The 21,062-nt window shown below is 28.6% G+C and overlaps 2 protein-coding genes across 2 annotated transcripts in view; both read right to left on the bottom strand.

Moving 5' to 3' along the window:
- Nucleotides 1-14,514, bottom strand: part of LOC111638582 (potassium voltage-gated channel subfamily KQT member 1-like) — an 84,613-nt gene extending 70,099 nt beyond the window's left edge. The window contains exons 1-5 of the mRNA XM_023384312.1: nucleotides 14,501-14,514; nucleotides 13,953-14,043; nucleotides 11,333-11,459; nucleotides 5,431-5,509; nucleotides 215-311 (exon numbers count right to left, since the gene is read on the bottom strand). Of these exons, the coding sequence (XP_023240080.1) occupies nucleotides 215-311; nucleotides 5,431-5,509; nucleotides 11,333-11,459; nucleotides 13,953-14,043; nucleotides 14,501-14,514 (408 nt within the window). The remainder of the gene's footprint in view (nucleotides 1-214; nucleotides 312-5,430; nucleotides 5,510-11,332; nucleotides 11,460-13,952; nucleotides 14,044-14,500) is intronic.
- Nucleotides 14,515-16,120: 1,606 nt separating this feature from the next.
- LOC111638581 lies at nucleotides 16,121-17,439 on the bottom strand. The gene has a single exon (XM_023384311.1). It carries the CDS (start codon nucleotides 17,114-17,116, stop codon nucleotides 16,121-16,123), a length of 996 nt encoding a protein of 331 aa, XP_023240079.1. The 5' UTR covers nucleotides 17,117-17,439.
- Nucleotides 17,440-21,062: the final 3,623 nt, after the last annotated feature.

The following is a 21,062-nucleotide window of genomic DNA, read 5'->3' as shown; positions in this document are numbered from 1 at the left end:
TTACTGGCTTTATAGTGTTACTTTTTAATTACCCATACATGAATAATATAATAGTAATTTACTGTTAAGTTACATTAATTATTTTATCATAAACACACAATAAAATTTAATATATAAAAACATACTATACATAAGTATTACTAGTATTACTGATTTATTCTATTATAATACATTTTGATGGTCATTGGTAAGTACTTTAGAAAAACATTCTAACCTGCCTATGAACAAATACAACTGATCCCAGTAATCTCCAAGTGCCACCTTGTCTATCAACATGAAGCATTCGTAAAATTTGTAGAAAACGAATTCCCCTAAAATAAAATATAAAATAAGATAAGTAAGATGTATACAACATATATTAATGCAAAATAAAGTAAAACTAAGTTTTTTTATGTTAAATCTTTTTTATGTTAATTTTTTGCACAAGTACTTGAAAACACTATAATTATACGTGGACAGTATATTCCATAGAAAATTACTAAAGCAAAAAAAAAAAAAAAAAAAAAAACCTATGTATAACTCACTATACTACATATTCTGTGTATCTGCAACAATGTTAAAAGTGTAAAACTTACTGCAATCTCTCAGACATTAACACTAGAGATGATAACTGATGTCAATGTATTAGCATATCAAAATATTCCCAATATATCAGAATTGGTTCATTTTGTAAACCTATGCACTGATTCCTCTCTCTCCTTTTTGATATGCATCCTTTGCATCATTGTGCAATAAGAGCATTTGAAGACAGTGTTAGACATACTGTGTTGTAAAACTAATCCATGATAGACAGAACATCCTCTCCACATGGAATTCCCATCAATGGTCATATGATTTATGAATGTTGGGGTAGAGGGGGCACTAACTCAATATGAACACTATTTAGTGAGAGAACAGATGTGTTTTTAGTGATAGATGGGCAATGGTATGAGTAATGTCAGGTTTGGCAATTTATTGTCAGATTTGGTAACATTTCAAGCCAGCTGGTGGTTTTGCAACAATTTTTTTTATCTGGCAATTTTACCATTATAAATTAATTCAAGGTGTGTGTGAAATTTTTCCTATAAATAGGGTTGGAACCAAGCGTAGGCAAATTAGACAATTACAACAGTTTAAGGAGCCCTTAAATTAATTTATCAACTTTTATTTCTTTATATTTGAATTTAAATAATTAATAAACAAAATGAATGCTCTCTAAACCAATGAGTTTTCAGACTTTCCTTTATTACCAACATCTGTAGAGTATGGATAGAAACAAGTATCAGATTGGATTAATCAGTAGGAAAATTATTGAGAATTCAATAGTGTTTCATTTATAATTAAAACATTATTTTTCTTTTTTCCTCATTATAGATGTAATTATAAAATAAGTAAAACAAAAATAATACTGAGCAGGAACCTTCAAAACTTCATGTGTGCAAGATACAAATGCCTATCAAATGACAAAATTTTTTTAATCATATTAATTCATTTTTATTTTACTTATCAACTACATTAATAATTAATAATATCAATATCTCACAAACCACCACCTCAATAAGGCAGTGGCTTGCAAGCTCAGTAATTTCAATGAATCAGAGGATGGTGCCAGGAGCATAATCTTTTAGTAAAGTCCATGGAAGAAATGAAACAAAGAGTGACCCAACAGACAATATTTGATCAGAGTGGACAGCAGCTAAACAGCATCTGTTTCACATGTAAGAAAACAGCTGATTTAATAAATACACCAACTTAGAGAAAACAAACTTACCCTCATTCCCACAGAAACACTTCTAAAAATAACCCCAAGTTGACATGCATTTATTTTGATTATTTTCTATTTATGTTATTAATTAATGGTAAGATTATTGTAAATTAAATTTTGGTCAGGAGGACTGCCATTTCTTTCAAATAAAATGGTGTCCAAGTAAAGAAAGACAAAGACAGGTACACAAGAAAGTAAGAAAGTACATTCAATTAGTTGTTAACTTAATTTTCAAGGACACACAACAACACATGCATATAAACAATTATTTTTATATTAACACGTTTTAATTTTGTGTCATAATTTCACATGACGCAAACTGCATCACCTGGCAGCAAATGTTTATATATGTTATTGTGAAAGACCGAAATTAGAGAATGTCGATATTCTCCGGTGAATGTCAACACATATAAAATATGTCAGTGAGAGACTAAATATTTGGTTATATTATTATACATTCGAACAATCGGCGGTGTATGTCAACAAGCACAGATAAGCTTTGGTGGAGGTCGAAACAACACCCAAGAAGCTGATGTTGACAGAGAGGTGACAGTCTGTCGCCAAATTTTTTGCCGCTTCCTTCTGCTCAAATTGGTGATACCGTAAGAATACAAGTCCCTGATATCAACCGTGGCCGTACAGATGCCCAAAATGTGTTGGCGGTTGTAGATGGAATAGAAGACTCCAACTTTTATAAATTAGCAAACAAAAATGGTACCCTCGAGCAGCTTTATACCAGTAATCAGTTTGTAATTTGTAAAGAAAAGTTACATTCTACAGATGAGATTTCTTCTCAAGAAATATTGCTGAGGGAAGCAGCTGCAGCTAATTTGAAAAGTGGAGGGCAAGGCTATACACGCTGTCATTGCAAAAAGAAGTGTTCCACGAATAAATGCAGTTGTAAAACAAGGTACTCTTGTGCAATTCAAAGTGCCTTAACAGTTTAAGTAGTTGCAATAAATAAAATTATATACCATTAATCACATAATATATGTGTATGTGTAATTTTGTGTATTATTTTTCTTTTCTGATTAAGAATGTACTGTTCGTTTTAGGTTCAACAGTTTATTTACAAGTGCTGTTATTTAAGTTTTCTCTTATTTTGACATTAAAAAGTTGCATTTTTGTCTTAACATAATAAAAATATTTTTATTCAACATTCACCATCAGTGCGTACTGAATGTCGACATTTGCCGGTGTAAGTGAGAAATAATGATATTTAGCAAATATTTTGTACATACACAAAACAACTGTGTGAATGCTGACATTCACCGGGAAATCTCGACATTTGCCAGATATCGGTCATTCACAGTAACATATATATAACACATTTATTTGTGTATAAGGCAATCTCACATATAGGACGAGGTGTGACTTTAAAGATCAAAATAAAGAAAATTAGATTTATTAATGCAATTCAAATTTTATTTCGTTTAATCACAAATAAAATATCAAATGAACATAAATGCACACATTGTCCTGCAAAAATTACTGGTATTTTAAACTTTAAGGAATAATCTTGTAAAATCGACAACATAATTTGTTCATGTAAAGCTGGATAATCGAGAACTTTTATTGCCAATTTTTAACAGCTGAATTGACTCTCCGTTGATTACACTTATGAGTTTCTCCAAATTCTAATTTCCGAATAATCATCTGTTTTCATGTTGGAATGGATTAAAACTTATATCAGGCTTCTGTGTGATTTTAGAATTTAATTTAAAAGCTTTGTTTTTCCTATTGCTATTCGTCTTTACTCCTGACAATACACAAGAACAATTCAAACAACCCAGATAAAATACTTTTGTTTTTAAACACCAGAGGATGAGCATCCAGTAAAAAATGCAAATATACAGTTCATAAAAATTATTGCAAAATTGCAAAGAATCTTTTACTTTTTGAAGCAGTGAAAATTGAATAAAAACCTTGTCTTACATACAAGTAAATACAGTATATAAATATATATATATATATATACATACAGTATACAGTAGAGCGTTGATTATCCAAATCAATTGGGGAATGGGGTTGTTCGGATAACTGATATTTCGGATAACCGATTATGCACGAAAAAAATAGTTTAACGTATCCGATGTTGAAATTTTTCTCCGTTGCGTATCGCTTTACGTTGAATTTTCGTCAATGTTAAGCCTAACGAAGACTATTGTATCGTTAAAAATTATTTTTTTATTTTGTACAAACAAAATTAATATATTGAAAAATATAAAAACAATAAAAAATTATACTTCAGAAGTTAATTTAGTATCAGAAACGTAAAATATTTGAGTAGCCCAAGACATAGCCAAAGATTGCAGCGCCACAGCACTGACAAAAATTTAAATTTGCCGACTGGAATTCTTTCGGATAATTGATGTTTCGGATGATTGACTTTCGGATAATCGACGCTCTACTGTATATACATAAGCAGTCTTAAAAAAATCAGTCTTATCCTTTTTCACAACTTCAGTAGATGATATATGAAGTAATCAAATTCCTTGTTTTTTTCTTTTTTACTTGATATTTCCTTTCACACCATGGATTGGAAAGAATAAAAACTAACTTAAAAGCCATATTTGTTTTTATTTTATAACTAGAAGAATTGAAAATAATGCTCTTTTTTTTTGAAAAAATTATATTATTTACATAGGCCTTATATTATGCACATTGTTTTCTTTCTGTATAAATTCTAGAGTTTTTACAAAACTCTGCTCAAGTAGCGTGGGTAATCTGTAAAACTGATTACATAAATAAAAATGGAAGAGTTTTTCGAAAATATTCAAGTCACTGAAGTCATCAGGAAAATGTATCATGTTTTTGAAGCATACTGAAGAACTGGTAATGGGCAAAAAGTTTCCCAATATGTAAAGTGAAAGTTCTCACAAGTCTCCAAAAATCTCATTGTCTATGGTATTCTCCAGTAGAAAGAGCCCCACGTAGCCACATTCTTTAATTTGACACACTTTTCAACATAATCTCCTGTACTTCTTTTACTTTCTATATCCCTTCACTGCAGAGAAGTCACCAACTTTAAGAGAAGTGTCCTCACTAAAATAAATCAAAACCTATACAGAGAATAGATCTACTATATTTAGCTACTTCAGAGCTAGGTCAAACTTATTCAAATTTTAAATCATTGGTATTGATAAAAGTTGTATGGGGTGAATAGAAACAGTCATTTTTGTTTTGTTTCTATTCATCCCACAAATTCAAAATAATTACATTGCAAGAAGATGATTGCATCAATGATTATAAAAAAAATCATTTTAAATATAAATGATTTAAATAAAAATTTAATGAAATGATACTAGGACAATACTCAGCATAATATTTTAATAACCTATAATATGACACCAACAAAATCTGTCAAACCTCAAAAGAATGTATCCAACCAACATAACATGCAAACAGGTCTGGCATTTAGAACAATGTTTGATAGCCTAACTAAACAATGTCCATCCTTTAAAAAATAATGTCCAAAGAGAATTTTCTGATTTGTTGGTTAGTTTTTTGTCAGACACATACAGAATTTTCTTGAAGTTTTTTCTATTCATCCTATTTTATGGTAGCCTAATACATTACTACTTATTAACAAAATTTTTGCATAAGATTAACCACTATATTTTCCCTAAAAACATTCTTTAAACATGAATTTTTCAGTTTTTAGTAAAAATTTAATTAAAGTTTACCTGATTGCTGATGTAGCAAATACTTGGCCATTAGATCCCACAGCCAAGACAACAATAGATGCCACAACAACGATTAAGTCTGAAAACAAAATTTTTAATTTATTAAATGGGAATAAAACATTCAATGGCAATATATTTATTTAAGTAGATATAATGTTTTCAAATAATAAAATCTAAGTTCTTTTATAAAATAAGAAATTCAATAAAAATGTTATACTATACTAAGCTGAAATTATTTTTAAACATTAAATTATACAGAATTTTCAAAAACAAATGGCAATTTCAAATCATACTTGATCAAGACTGCTTAGCATAACACTTATAATTGCAACGTAGATTTTTTCCTTCAGATAGAACAAATTCCAAACTCCTTCACTGTACCCTAGTTACAAGAAAGCCATTAAGTTTGTCTAAAATTAAACCTGAATAAAATGAAAACCTACTAAATGCAGAAAAAAAAAAGGTTTTGGGTATGAAGAACACAATATAACTGGAATAAAAGGAAAATTAAGATCTCTAGAAATAAATGAAAAGTAAAATCATCTCCAGGAATAACAATCACTACAGAGCCAGACAAGCTATAGTCTGAGAATGAGCTAGAACCTCTTCAGAGAAATAAAAGCTGTGATGAAGGGACATACAAACATAAGATCTTTGTTAATATTATTATTTGTTGAGTTAACTAGAAGCAGAATTGAATATTTTTAAAAATCAAATGAATTTCTGAAAACCAAATTCTTGAGAATAAGCAAAGAATGTAATTCATTGAATCAATGAGAATAACTGTAACATATGTTGCTCCAATTTGCCTTGTACAGGTTATGGAGTAATCAGTAACTAATAGTACTGAGTATTCAAGAATACATTGATTAATATTGTTGGTAGTTACATAGATTGAAGTTAACAATTAGTTAGAGTAGTTAAGATCACAGAATAACTTGGTCTCTGTAGTATTGTAATGTGATTAAAATTTCTGACATCAGAGTGATATACTAATTCTTGATACTTGAATTGGCCTTGTTCATTGTTGTGTGAATTCATAAGTTACATCCAAGAACTTTCAATATTTAAATACCTAGCACAAGTTCTTGGAAACAACTAAAATGTTTTTGAATCAACTAGTTCTTAATTCTTGCATATGAATACTCCAATCTTTAGTTGGAATCACTTCAGATTAATTTTTATCATAACTGGAAAGATGAAAGAACATTAGGCTTAAGAAAATCAGGTTTTTCAGGATGTGGAGGACTCAGCATTTGCTAAGAACATCTAAAAACTTACAGTCTATAAACTCAAAAATTAATACTGTTTCTTTCTATACAGAGAATGTCTCAATCATTCTTTTCCACAACCATCACTTAATGTTACTGATAAACATAATAAGACATTTTCTAATTCATTTGCAACTGCAACATTGCAAACATATGCATTTAATTCATTATTATTTTATTTGCAATGATTAATGGTGAAGATGGATCATCTAGATTAGATAACTATTCAATAATGTTACTCAACACAGACAGAACCACCTGAGTTAACATGTTCAGTGAAAATGGTGGTGGTGATCCTCTTCCCTTCAACTACCAGAATGATGCACGTAATCTTTTACCTTTTTTGCCTTTATTTTTAATTGTCTGCAACATACTACATATTAAATATTACATAAAATAGATAGTAGACTACTGTACAATTGTATTTCAAATTTATATCAAATATATATTATGTCATTTAAATCTTTATATCAGATTATTAAATTAATAGGTGATTTTTACTAATAGTAAAATCTGTCTACCTATTAATTAATTTTAATAATCTACATGTTATATGTCTACCCACTAGCTTCTTATCCCCCTTTTTTTATTAATTACAGTAGACCCCCCTATAACGCTTAGATACGTTCCACGCTAACCGAAAATTACGTTGTAGGAATGAGCCAATCGCAGCCCGATAGGTGGGAACTTTATGGACTAAGGCTGTTCGAAAGGTTTTCTTCTATAAAATTAACCGATTCTAGACTAATTCCACTCAACATTTCCAAAACACGTATAATTTTTTGGGAGTAATCCGTATAAACTATGCTATAAACAAAAAATTATAGGATTACTTACCGAGTGTGTACCGTTCGACTACGCCCGTTGTTCAAAGCTTGTTTTCGTCGCGGAACAGCACACGAAACGGCGGCCGCGATTTCTGATAACGAATTTTTCGCAGAAAAATAACTTGACCTTTGGAGACATCATTAATATAAATAATTTTTATGGCCGTTGAATAAGAAGTGTTTCTTTCACAAGAAATGTATAAAATTAGTGCTGTATTAGACTTACGGTACCTAATTTACATACTGTGCAGACGATAATAAACTCAACTTACTAGCCTAAAATCTCCGTAGCGTGTTGCCAGGCGGCAGAAAGCATATATATAATTATAATAAAGTTACAATAAATTAAGTTAATATATAATTATATATACAGTACCTAATTTATATATAATTAATATATAATTATATGTACAGTACCTAATTTATATATAATTTATATATAATACTAAACAGACGATAGCAAACTCAATTTAGCCGCTCCGTAGCGTGGCGCAGGGTCGGAGGAAAGTAGTTCGGCTGCTCATCCACTATTGGTCCAGACTCTATCAATCTTGTCGCGAAACGACGTTATAGGAAGTACGTTATACAAAAGTTGCTACAATTTTTTCGCTACGTTATAGGAATTGTCGTTATAGGAACGTACGTTATAGGGGGGTCGACTGTAGTTATCATATACTGTTAACTCCTAAAATAACTGGAATATATCACATAAACAGATTTGAGACCATTACTTTATTGCAAAATATCAAGCATAATACATCATTCAACTCCAACATCTAAAATGCATTTCAACACTTTTTTTCTATGCCCTCTTCTGTTAGATTTCTTATCAACATTTTACACAATACATCCAGACTCAATACAATATCTTCACAACAACATCTCTAAAATCATACACTTATTAATATTTATAAACTATGGTTCACTGTCTACAGTTACCCACTACTACATAAACAGTAAGAGGACACAGCAAAAAGTGCTGAAATGCATTTTAGATGTTGGACTTTAATGATGTACAATTTACTTGATAGTTTTACAATAAAATAATAGTCTCAAGTCTCTGTGTGAAACCCCTAAAATAACTTGGAATATTACTAATAGGTTAAAATCACTTTTTGTTTGTAAAATGTTATATAGCATATATGACAATTAATTACAATTAATAATTATTAATTAACTACGAAAGGCATATTGTATAAGAAATAATAAATTTTATATTATTAACTGAATATTTTATAAAGACAAACTTGCCTTTCAACTGTACAGTGACGACACAAAATGCTGAAGAAAATTCTTTACATATTTCTTCATATACAATTTCTTCCATTTCGGAATTTTTTTGTCATATCCTTTTTCTTAATGATTGGATAGTTATGAATTAATTAATCTACAATTGTTTTTCTTTTTCTGTAAAGTTCTGACATATTTGAAACTTACATTTTCAAATATGTCAGAATTTGTACAATTAATATTTACATTTTCTGACATTTTTGTGATGTAATGAAATAATTCACTGATTGATTAAACAACATCAAAAGCTGAGAATAATAATAATGTAAATGAAATAGCCAAAATTTCATTGAAATTTGTTTAGACTAAGCTCAAAGATGGATGACTGGCATTTTGTAATAAAGTTTAAACCACAATATAATGAGCCTATAACCAGATCTGTTTATACTCTAAAAAGTTTAGTGAAAATCATGTCTGCAAGTCATTTTGTACTTAGCTTTTAATCTCTTTCATATGACATTTTGCACAAATGATTTTGAATAATGTGAAATGACTTGATTTTGGATGACCAGTTCTAAACTATAATGTGGAATGAACAACTGTCTATTCATATTATAGTCAAGAACTATTATTTCATTTTAGGGACTCTGGATGCAGGGACCATCAAATTTGTTTATTTTCATAGTTTCATCCAAGATCATGGTTTCTGGCTAATTTTTGTTTCAAAACACTGTTTCCTTGAACTGTTTGAACAATCTGTAATCATGGTGTGGATACTTTTGATATTTCCATCTAAAAACTTTTAATGAATAAAAATTATGGATTGTAAATTCCACTAACCAGAATAATATATGCAATTTTTCTTGTATGGTAATCATTTTAGCACTACAACGAATGGTTCCTTGCATAAGAAACTTGCTTTTGTATTGAGATTTAGCCTTAGTTTCAGTATTCACTATATGAATTAAAGTTTGATATTCACAATGGGCAATAGTTAATTGAGTAGCAATTAACTGAGCAACAGAAACTTAAAAATGTTTGTATGCTTAGCAAGCATACAATTTGGTGGATCTTTTTAATTAATTTTTTTTGTAAATATTGGTAAAATATATGTAAATATAAATATGATATAACTCATACTTCATAAGTCTTAAAGTTATCAATTATTTTCAACTTAGGAAATGGAAATGTTTGGAACATCTTACTTTAGCATCATTAATTATTGTATGTCAAAAGTGGTTAACAAAAATACATCAAAGAAAAACAGTTCTTTAAAAACAAATTCTTTCAAAGAACTTTTATACTTGTTTGTTTTAATGTATATTTGTATTTAATATTTAATATATAATGTAATGTATTTTTAATTTTATGTAATTGTTCTCTTTGTTTTTATGTATATTTGTTAATTTTCAGGAGTAGATATCAACTTCCTTGAAACTTTATATTTATTTATTTTTACAAGTAAATAGAAAAGTATGTAACATGTATAAATATGTTTGTTAATTACAAAATTGTTCTTTTAACTCGTTTAACTTGTTTCTTAAAAAATATTTATTAGGTAGTAGATCAATAGAAAGGAATGGCAATTTTAATAAAGAAAACAAAAAATTTGTTTAAAAATCATGCATTAATTGCATAAAGATGATACAACCCAGGACCATTTTCAATTGAAAATTAAGTAGACATATTTTAAAGTCTTTTCTTTAATCCTTTCTCACCATCCAACACAGAAGTAACAGTAAGTTGCTTTGAAAGCCAACTTACTGTTATATCTTCAAGATATAATAAATTCTTCATAAAACACCATAAATAGATATTGAAAAAATTAAAACAAAGTTAAAATTGATCAAACATCGATCTTTTATTTTAGGATCCAGTGTTTTTTACATTAAAACAATGATAAAAAGTTTTTCTTACAATAACTATTGTGTCCTGTAGCCATATATAACTACTGCTTCGAGCCCTCTGGTGGTGCTTTAGATATGCACAAACAATTTTTGCATGAAAATTGTGCATTATTTGCATAGTCTTTATGTCTTTATTTTATTCAATTTATTATATCTTCAAAGCCAATTTACTGTTACTTCTGTGTTAGATGGTGAAAAAGGATTAAAGAGAGACTTTAAAATATGTCTACTTAATTTTCAATTAAAAAATATGTTATTTGTCTATTTATTCATTTCTTATTTTGTTACCCATATGTATAGTGCCCAGTTAGAATAGCCCAGTTGATGGTGTCCCAGTTTAATTCTAGCATTCATCACACGGATGTATTCTGCAACATCATTTAGATATTGATTGATAGATAAATATAAGTTGTTTAAGGTGTTATATTTCACAGGTCTCCCAAAACCCGACCATTCTCTTTTGAAAACCCTGTATATTAAATTTACTCTGTCTAAACTATTGTTATAATTATATATATATATATATATATTGGACTAAATATTTATCTTATTTCTAAATAAACTAAATATTGAATAACTCAATAAGATATAAAATAAGAACATCTTATTAAAAATATATACTATAGCAAGTACTTAAATAAAGTTAGAAAATATCAAATTTAAATACCTATAATTGAAATAGGTTTTCTAGCAAACCGAAGACGTCCCCAAAATCCCATATATTTGCTTCGGCATCCAGCTGACCATAATCGAACAATATATTCTACTCCAAAAAATACTACTAATACTGTTTCCTATAATATTATGATTATTAACATTATTTTTTATTCCAGTCATAAAAAATTAGTATTTATGTAACTAAAAACATTTTTAAAGTGTACAACACAAAAATTTATAAATAATCTGCAATTAAAAAATCATGTGTCCATGTTTTTTAAACAATATACTATTATTTTAACATTTAAAATATTAAATTTGTTAAATTTAACAAATTTTTAAAATATAACTTCCCTTTTAAACTTTTGTAAAATTTTTAAAATTATTTTAAATGCACCATTTTTTCTTTTATTTAATTAAAAAATTTTTTTTAATTTATATGTTTTCTTGATTTTAATGCATGTTTTTTCGGACTATCTGGTTTTCAAAACTGGTGTCACATTAGAATCGGGCACAAAGTGAACTTAATGTAACCTTGTTCATGTTGTTTCCTCCTCACTTTGCTCAGCAATTTACTTATATTACATCTTTTGTTTGTAGAATTTCGCTGGATGTTAATTTATTTTAATCACAAAAGACAGCGCATTTATCAAGTGAATATAAAGGATTGAAATTCCCTAACTGGAAAGGATGCAAGTTCAAGACGTCTGTAAGGCCGCCAGTTCCAATTTTTTACTTTTAATGTTTTAATTGGACATTTTTGTGTGTTTTTTAAAAGAATGTTTTAGCCTGATGACCTAGTAGCCTACAAAGAAAGGTCAGGTTGTCGATGGTGTTCTGGAACACATGATCAGAATAAATGGTGGTTTCAAAAAATAATTTTTGGACAGAATGTGTCTTTTGTGATTAAAATTATATTACAACTTTTAACATATAAATAACCTTATTGTAAATTATATTTAATAGTATATTTACTGAGGAGAAATCAAAAAATCTCAAAGTTTGCTCAAAAAGCATATGAATTGTTCTAAATACCAGAGCTGTGGAGTCAGAGTTGTGGAATTTTGGTGTTTTAGCTGGAGTTGGAGTTGTCAAAAAATCCGCCAACTCTGACTCCTTTTTACTTCCCAACTTGTTATGTATATAAAATAGAAAAGTATTGGAATTGCGTCAAATTTGACCCTCCAACTTTTTTTTATTTGCAAAAATACAGGTTTGGAGACCTCCCGAACCGCTCAAAAAAGTCAATAAAAGGAGAAAAATTCACACGCATGTGTGTTGGCATCTAATTTGTTTAATTTCTTTATTTTCTGTTCTGAGATATTAAACAATATCTCAGAATGGGTAAAGTTTAAGAAACGAAATATGGCACTGTAGCTTGCGTATAAAGGGGCATTAATACTATTAAATTTTGGTTCTTAATTAAAGATCGACAGGGTGAAGACATAAAACTGGTCATGTGTCATATCTCTTAATGAATATTTTACTTGTTATTAGCGTTCAAAATAAAAAATAAAACTCGTCTCTACCCTCAAAGTAAGCTTTTTTTGCCATTTTATAATAGTACAATAAAACCCGTTAAGATGTTCTCGCCTAAGATGTTAGAATGTGCATGAGGACATGATTTAGTTCAACCACTTTGACGCTTAATAACTAACTCCTGTGTTAAACCATCTGACTCTGATTCTGACCACTCTGACCACAGANTTCCCAGGTCTCTTCTGGTAACAAGTCCGCCCCTGGTAGAAGTCGGAGTCGGATGGTAAGGAAAAGTCGAAGTCGGTAGATTTTTACGCGACTCCATAGCCCTGCTAAATACATTCAATAAAAACTGAGTTGAAAGTCTAGGAGTCTTGAAAAATTGGTTAAAAAAATTGCAAAATCAGTTTACTGAATTTTATTGAACAAACTTCTAAATTTATGTTTTGCAATTTTTTAAATACACTTTAGTGATTTTCACTTAAAACATGATAGGACAATTTTTTCACTAATAAAAACCAGTTTGCCTAAATAAACATTATTTTGAATTTATAAAAATATTTTTAAATATTTAAAAATAATATATACAATCATGTTTTTGAAATGATATTCTGAAATTCACATTAACTATGCTGTAAATCATTAATGAGTAACCCATCGTTCATTGAGTTTCTTTCTTTATGCAGTCTTGTGATTTAGATTTACAATATATACAGATACGATAAGCTACATAGTAGCTTAAAATATTAATCTATATATCTGAACTTATATATACATAATACAGAACAAGAGTATCATTAGCACCAGTGCAAAAATTATTTATAGAGCTCCACAAAGTTTATAATTTCATGAAATTACATATATACTGCATGCATGTTTTATATGAAAGTTAAAACTGTTATGTTATGTTTTTCTATGTTTTCATGTGAAGATGTTAGTAATGAACAGTGTTTTCAAAGAATCTAGCTACATCCATCACTGTATGGATCTAGTTTAATATAGATAAGAATAAATAAATATATATATATATATATATTTATCAAAATATTTCTTATGCATTAAAAGTTGTGATCATTAAATGAATATACTTTAATAATTGTCTCATTATTGGTATATAATATATATAAAACTTAATTTATAATTAAACTTACCATCCAAAATAACATTTCAATTGCAAAATCTGTATACTGTTCAATAGTTGACAAAACACTAAAAATAAGGCATATAAGCACCACTAAAAACCTGAAAAATTGAATTTAATAATCAATTTTTAAGTTTAAAATTATGATTTAAAGTTATTTAAAACTATTAACAACATATGTTTATTAATTTCATAAGGTTATAAACTGATCTGTGTACCTTAAAATCTCTATTAATAATTTCAAACATATATTTAAACATACAGTATATATTTAAATATATATTCAAACATATATCCCTTTTATCTTTCATTACTGTAACACAGTAATGAAAGATAAAAGGGATGATCAAAAAGATAAAGTCCGTAACTTAAAAACAAAAGTACCATTGAGTGTAACTCCAATGCAGATAATTAGTAATGATCCAGATTAGTATCAATAAATGGTTAGAATGAATAACTTTTGAACAGATGTGATGTAGCATCCCAAAATGATGACAGAGTTAAAAAAGTGATCTTCCAAAGTCCAAGCAGTTATTTTTGTGGGCCAAATAGATTCACCTGCTGAAATCCATCATCAGCTTAGAAAAGTATATGAAGACTGTCATTATCATCAAAGTTTGCAAGTGAATGAAGAAATGTAAGTGATGAAAATTATAAAGGATATTGAGTAGTTTCAAGTTATGTGACATCCTTGATCAGCCTGAATCTGTTCTCCTCTGATTTTCAAATTTATTCACATTTGAAAGAACATATATGTGGTCATTGTAGTGATAAAGTGAAAGCTGTCATCACCAAGTGGCTGCAGCCATAGAAAAAGGAATTTTTTACAGTGCAACGAATGAAAAAGGAATTTTTTACAGTGCAACGAATAATCTTGTTATGTTTTAAACTGTTTGGGTGATTTTGTGGAGAAAGACACACATAAACTTACAGATAAATCCTGTGGGTTTTAGTTTCCACAATAAAAGTATTTGCCTATTACAGTATTCTGTTATTAGTTTCATAAAATTATTGTCTGGGTGATTTTGAATAGTAATTAAAATTTTTCTAGAAAAAGTGTTAGCTTCCTTATTGTCCATCCATCTACCACATTCTAATCTAGTTGTCACCTTATCTTTGTAAGCTAAGCAATGCATATAAGAAATACTCAGTGAGTGTAATTCTTCTAAGTATATATGTTTTGTAAAATTGTAGAATGATTCTTTCAGTTAACATCTCTGATGTAAGTGCAATTGGTTTTTTGTCTCAAGTTCAAAATTATTCTTTTCATATTTTTGATGAAATTTAATTAATTTTGCATAAATAGATACCAACATTTTACTGAAAGAAAAATCATCTTATTCATTTAAACTTAACCAAATTTCACCAAAACATAGAAATAAGGATTTTATTCATACATCCTTTTTAAATATCGTTATTTTTACATCATTTATTACTCTTATTTTCATTTTTTTTTCATATTTGGATTTTTAGAATCCAAAAATGGATTATAATTTTCTCTATAAAAATTCATGGAAATAGAGTCTCATTTTATGGGACTTTTATTTAATGGATAATTTCAATAAATAACTTATAACTCTAATTTATACATAATATAATTATTTTTAACAATGCAATTTATGTTTCTTATCATATGTTATAAGATAGAATATAAGATTAAAAAAATAACAGCACACAGAAATCAAATAAAAGTATTTAAGCAAAATACTCACATTATTAAAGATTTGAAATGATTTAAATTAAAAATCCATTTTTATGGTTTAATTAATTATTCAAAACTAAACCTATTGACTTTACTTCTATTTATAAAAGATAAAATGCTTAAACAGACATATCCTTTTAAAATTATTGTTTTCCTGATTCCTCTATGATTATTTAAAAAGTTTATTTTTATTAAATTATTATTCTATTTAATTTAACAAAAGTTCTGTATTAAATAACTTTAGATGAATAATATTTCACAATACTTTGCATCAAAAAAATGTCAGTATTTTTTATATCTAACAATGGTACAAGACGTTGTTAGATATAAATTCTAAACAAACTAAAAATTATAATGTCCTGAAATTTAATTCTTTCACATGTGTATCATCATTTAATTAATTTTCTAAATATCATCCTTTAATGAAACTTTACAAGTTATTTAACATATCAAACTTATTAATAATAATATTCCAATTAATTGGAAAATATAAGCTCCGGAGATGTACTTATATCTAAGTCTAGGAAAGATATTCTATTATTTTCTTGCTCTTCGACAGTAAAATTAATTGTAGGATAAATAGAAGCTAATATTTGAGTAAATTGAAGCAAATCCTCATTGGAACTATCCCACGCAATTAGCACATCATCGACATACCGTAGATACATGAGAGGATATTGGATTGTTAAAGGAGCATTGAAAACCTGATGTTCTATATTTCTCATGACCAGTTCGGCTAGAATAGGAGATAATGGGGAGCCCATTGGTATGCCTTGTGTTTGTTTATATATTTTCCCATTAAATTGGAAATAATTATTTTGAGTAATAAGGCTAAGAGCTTCATGTAAGTGTAAAACACGTGATGCTGGATAACTAGAATTGAGAAATAGTATATTTGCCAGCATGATGGCCTCAAAATACGGAACCGAAGGATATAGAGAAATAACATCGATTTTGTAAAAACGGTAGGAGTTACAGGGGAGGTTTCCTAATTTTTGTAAGATGGTACATTTGGCTTCGGTAGAGGATGTAGTTACAAGCTCAGAATGTGGGATTAAGGATGTGATATGTTTTGCTAGAGCTGCTTCAAGATGATACGTGGGATGGGAACGTTTGTTGACTAATGGTCTTAGTGGCCATGACAGTTTATGGGTTTTTGCCTCGAAAAATAATCTAGGGCATGCGACGTTCGATGGAGGATTGAGAGGACCAGCTAAAGATTCTACAATTCCTGGTAATGCAATTACTTTGTGCACTTTTCTTAACACAGTGGAAGTAGGATCTTGTTTTAGTACTATTGATCTAGAATGTTCGAGGAACTCGTTAGCTCTATTGAGGAAATCTTTGTTTCTGCATAAAACAAAACATTTGTCTTTGTCGGCTACTAACAATTTTAGGTTATTTGATTCAAGAAAAGATTTTACCATTTTTGGAGTTTTCATATTTGCCCTTATGGTTTTAGGTGAATGCATTGGTGCTATAGTAGACAACGTAGAAAAGTCTAATTTAGGTTGCAAGTCTGGACTTTTTGTGTTCTTTATGGCTGCAATATTTAATAATAGGAGGTATTAGTTGTGAATAATTTTGGTTAGGAAGAATTACTGTCGAAGAGCAAGAAAATAATAGAATATCTTTCCTAGACTTAGATATAAGTACATCTCCGGAGCTTATATTTTCCGTCCATCATTGAAATAATAATACTCCACAAATCATTCCAGCCGCCGCTTACCAACCACCACATTACAAAAACTCAGCTATATCTTTGCTAATACGGAGAGCATACCTTCTCCCTTCTATTCAGGTGCTAGTTGAAAATGAATTATCCATTATTCAATCTATCATGTTAAAAGCAGGTTACTCACATTCAAAATTCATTTTTCTAAAAAAAAATCGTGTAAAAAACAGGTTATTTCCACAATCTTTCCTATCCAATAAGGAAGACTTAAAAATAGCACACCCCCCGATACCTTACTTATTCCCTATCTCCTTAAAAATTGCACATATTTTTAGAAGTAATGGCTATATTCTACCAATTACACCGCAACCAAATCTAAGAAGACTACTATGTAACGATAGGGATAAGTACCAGTTGAATGAAAAATCCGGTATCTACCAAATCCTGCTAAAGCACACACTAACTGGTGAAGAGATTAATTATATAGGAGCTACCGCTAGAAAATTAAGTTCACGAATCCATGAACATCAAGAAGACATCAAAAATAATAGGCCAGTTACGGAATTAGCAAAGAGAGTACTCGACCATAACTACCAGCCTCTATGGAACGAAACAAAGTTACTAAAACGCTGCAACGAACTAAAGGAGCTATTTATTTGGGAGACACTCTTTATTTCTACTACTATACCATGCAACTCCCCAACCCTCGAGCTCCCACAAATTTGGATAACAGCGTTCAAACAACTCAACCCAAGATGAAAATACTCCTTCGTTGCTTATATGCTTATTTTGTGTTGGTGCGCATACTTGAACGAACTATGTTCATTAACAGACATTTCTAATGTTAATATTTATTTATCATCATTTCTTCGTGCTATGATGTAAGAACCTTTAAATAATATTCGAAAACAATAATCAGCCGAACCGTCGGAAATATCGTTCGAAATATTCGATACTGAGAATTTTTCAAAAAACCGTCAGAATATTGTTCGGAAAGCTCGAACTATCGAATTCTATGTACCGCCTGATGATGGTAGTTTTACACTACTGAAAGTGCTAGCGGAAAAACCTCTCTCTAAAAGTTGAAAAATTTCCGGATCGGGAATTCCGCTCCTGTAACGCCACTGCACGTAAGTGTTCTAANGAATTCTATGTACCGCCTGATGATGGTAGTTTTACACTACTGAAAGTGCTAGCGGAAAAACCTCTCTCTAAAAGTTGAAAAATTTCCGGATCGGGAATTCCGCTCCTGTAACGCCACTGCACGTAACTGTTCTAATAATAGCTACTTCAAAATCTGAAGTGAAAATTCTGTCCAAACTGTCATCAGCATATGTTAGGTCATTCATTTAGATGGAAGTGCCTCCATGCTATAAGAGAACAACAGACCAAGAACAACTCTAATCTGGTCAATGTGGCTTTGCTTTTACAGTAACACATTGTCAGGCTACTTTTTTTTTCCTCTTATAAAATATAACTGGTTTTTGGGATTGCAAAATTGGGTTACAAGTAGAAGATTGATATATTTGTAAGGCTCCAGGATACTAGATTTGGGCAACTTCTACTTTTGGGCTACATTTCAAGAAATTCTGCTTTACTTTTTATGAAACCTATCTGGCAACCTGTGAGGTTCTCACCAGACATGTGCTGTTTACCTGTAATTTTTTATTATTATTATTACAGTAATTATTATTAATTAACAAAAAAAGCATTCTGTATATGTAGCCACGTTCTCTTTGTTTAATAAATTACATCAGTTACATGGCATTTGGCATATTGTGCAGGAATATGTAAACCTTGAATAATTTGAAACTCGATAATTCAAAGTTGTGATTATTTTGGCTCATGAATTTTGAAGTAATGAGAATTGCATATTTTTAAAATTTAATAACATGTTTTTAATAAAATAATAAAATATGTTAATTTTTTTTTTTTTATCAATGTTAAAGTTTATCACTATTTGTCATTTGTACTGTTTTTCCACTGAACCCTCAATTATTTTTGAAAATCGCTACTGTATGATAATTTTGGAACTAAAATAAACTTAAAAATATTTCTGACATGAAGCATTAATTATTATACTTGATTAGGTCAAAAATTCTTAACTAATTCTAATTCTATAAAAATAAAAATAAAATTTACAATTTTTTACTGAAAATGTTAGCTCATCAGAAAATATTAAGAATAAAACAAATATTTCAGGTACATTTAAATTTAAAAATCACATCTAAAGTACTAATTAAGATTAATTTTTTATTTTATATTAAATTATATTAAATGTATTATTTATATATTAAAAACAATATGGAAGTGTTATTTTTAATTACATAAAATTAATAAAACACTGAATTTCTTTTCTTTAATGTGTGTTCTTGTTTGTTTGAAATGCAAGTGTTTGTATTAAAATCTAAAAAACTAATACAAAAATATGTAATACAGTTAGTAGGTTTAACTATTTTATTAAATTAAATTATGCTTACCGATCATATACAGGCCTAAGATCAACATGCATACTACTCATGTAAGAATCAGAATTACTGACATTTGCATCTCCAACTTGAGATGTTTGAGATTTATCATTAGTAGTATCAGCCATTTCAATTTGTACTTTCTGGCATGCAATACTTTCTTGTTTAAGAATAGATTTTTTAGGAGACACTGATCTTAATGTTGGAGATGCAGTCATACTCAGAACTCCACACATTAGATAGCATTATCTAAAAATAAAACATTATAACTTTAATATTTGAGATTATTATTAATTATATTTTAATTAAATAAACTCTGATAAATAACTTATATTATTTATGAATCTTACAATACAACAAATTATAGATAATTTTCCAATTATTTTAAATAATATTTATGTTTTAATAAATAATAAATTATAAATAAAAAGTTAAAAACAATTCAACTGATCTTAATACAGAAATGTAGATCCAGTAGATTTTTCCAATTGAGTTACTAGGTCAAAACACATAGTCTAATCAGCTATCAAATGTTGATATGTTGATTGGATTTTCAAANTTGGAACTAAAATAAACTTAAAAATATTTCTGACATGAAGCATTAATTATTATACTTGATCACGTCAAAAATTCTTAACTAATTCTAATTCTATAAAAATAAAAATAAAATTTACAATTTTTTACTGAAAATGTTAGCTCATCAGAAAATATTAAGAATAAAACAAATATTTCAGGTACATTTAAATTTAAAAATCACATCTAAAGTACTAATTAAGATTAATTTTTTATTTTATATTAAATTATATTAAATGTATTATTTATATATTAAAAACAATATGGAAGTGTTATTTTTAATTACATAAAATTAATAAAACATTGAATTTCTTTTCTTTAATGTGTGTTCTTGTTTGTTTGAAATGCAAGTGTTTGTATTAAAATCTAAAAAACTAATACAAAAATATGTAATACAGTTAGTAGGTTTAACTATTTTATTAAATTAAATTATGCTTACCGATCATATACAGGCCTAAGATCAACATGCATACTACTCATGTAAGAATCAGAATTACTGACATTTGCATCTCCAACTTGAGATGTTTGAGATTTATCATTAGTAGTATCAGCCATTTCAATTTGTACTTTCTGGCATGCAATACTTTCTTGTTTAAGAATAGATTTTTTAGGAGACACTGATCTTAATGTTGGAGATGCAGTCATACTCAGAACTCCACACATTAGATAGCATTATCTAAAAATAAAACATTATAACTTTAA

Source organism: Centruroides sculpturatus, unplaced genomic scaffold (assembly GCF_000671375.1).
Source record: "Centruroides sculpturatus isolate CEXI.00-Female unplaced genomic scaffold, Cexi_2.0 scaffold1098, whole genome shotgun sequence".
In the NCBI taxonomy this organism is placed as follows: domain Eukaryota; kingdom Metazoa; phylum Arthropoda; class Arachnida; order Scorpiones; family Buthidae; genus Centruroides; species Centruroides sculpturatus.
Note: the sequence above shows the minus strand (reverse complement) of the source record. Positions and strands in the feature narration are given on the sequence as shown.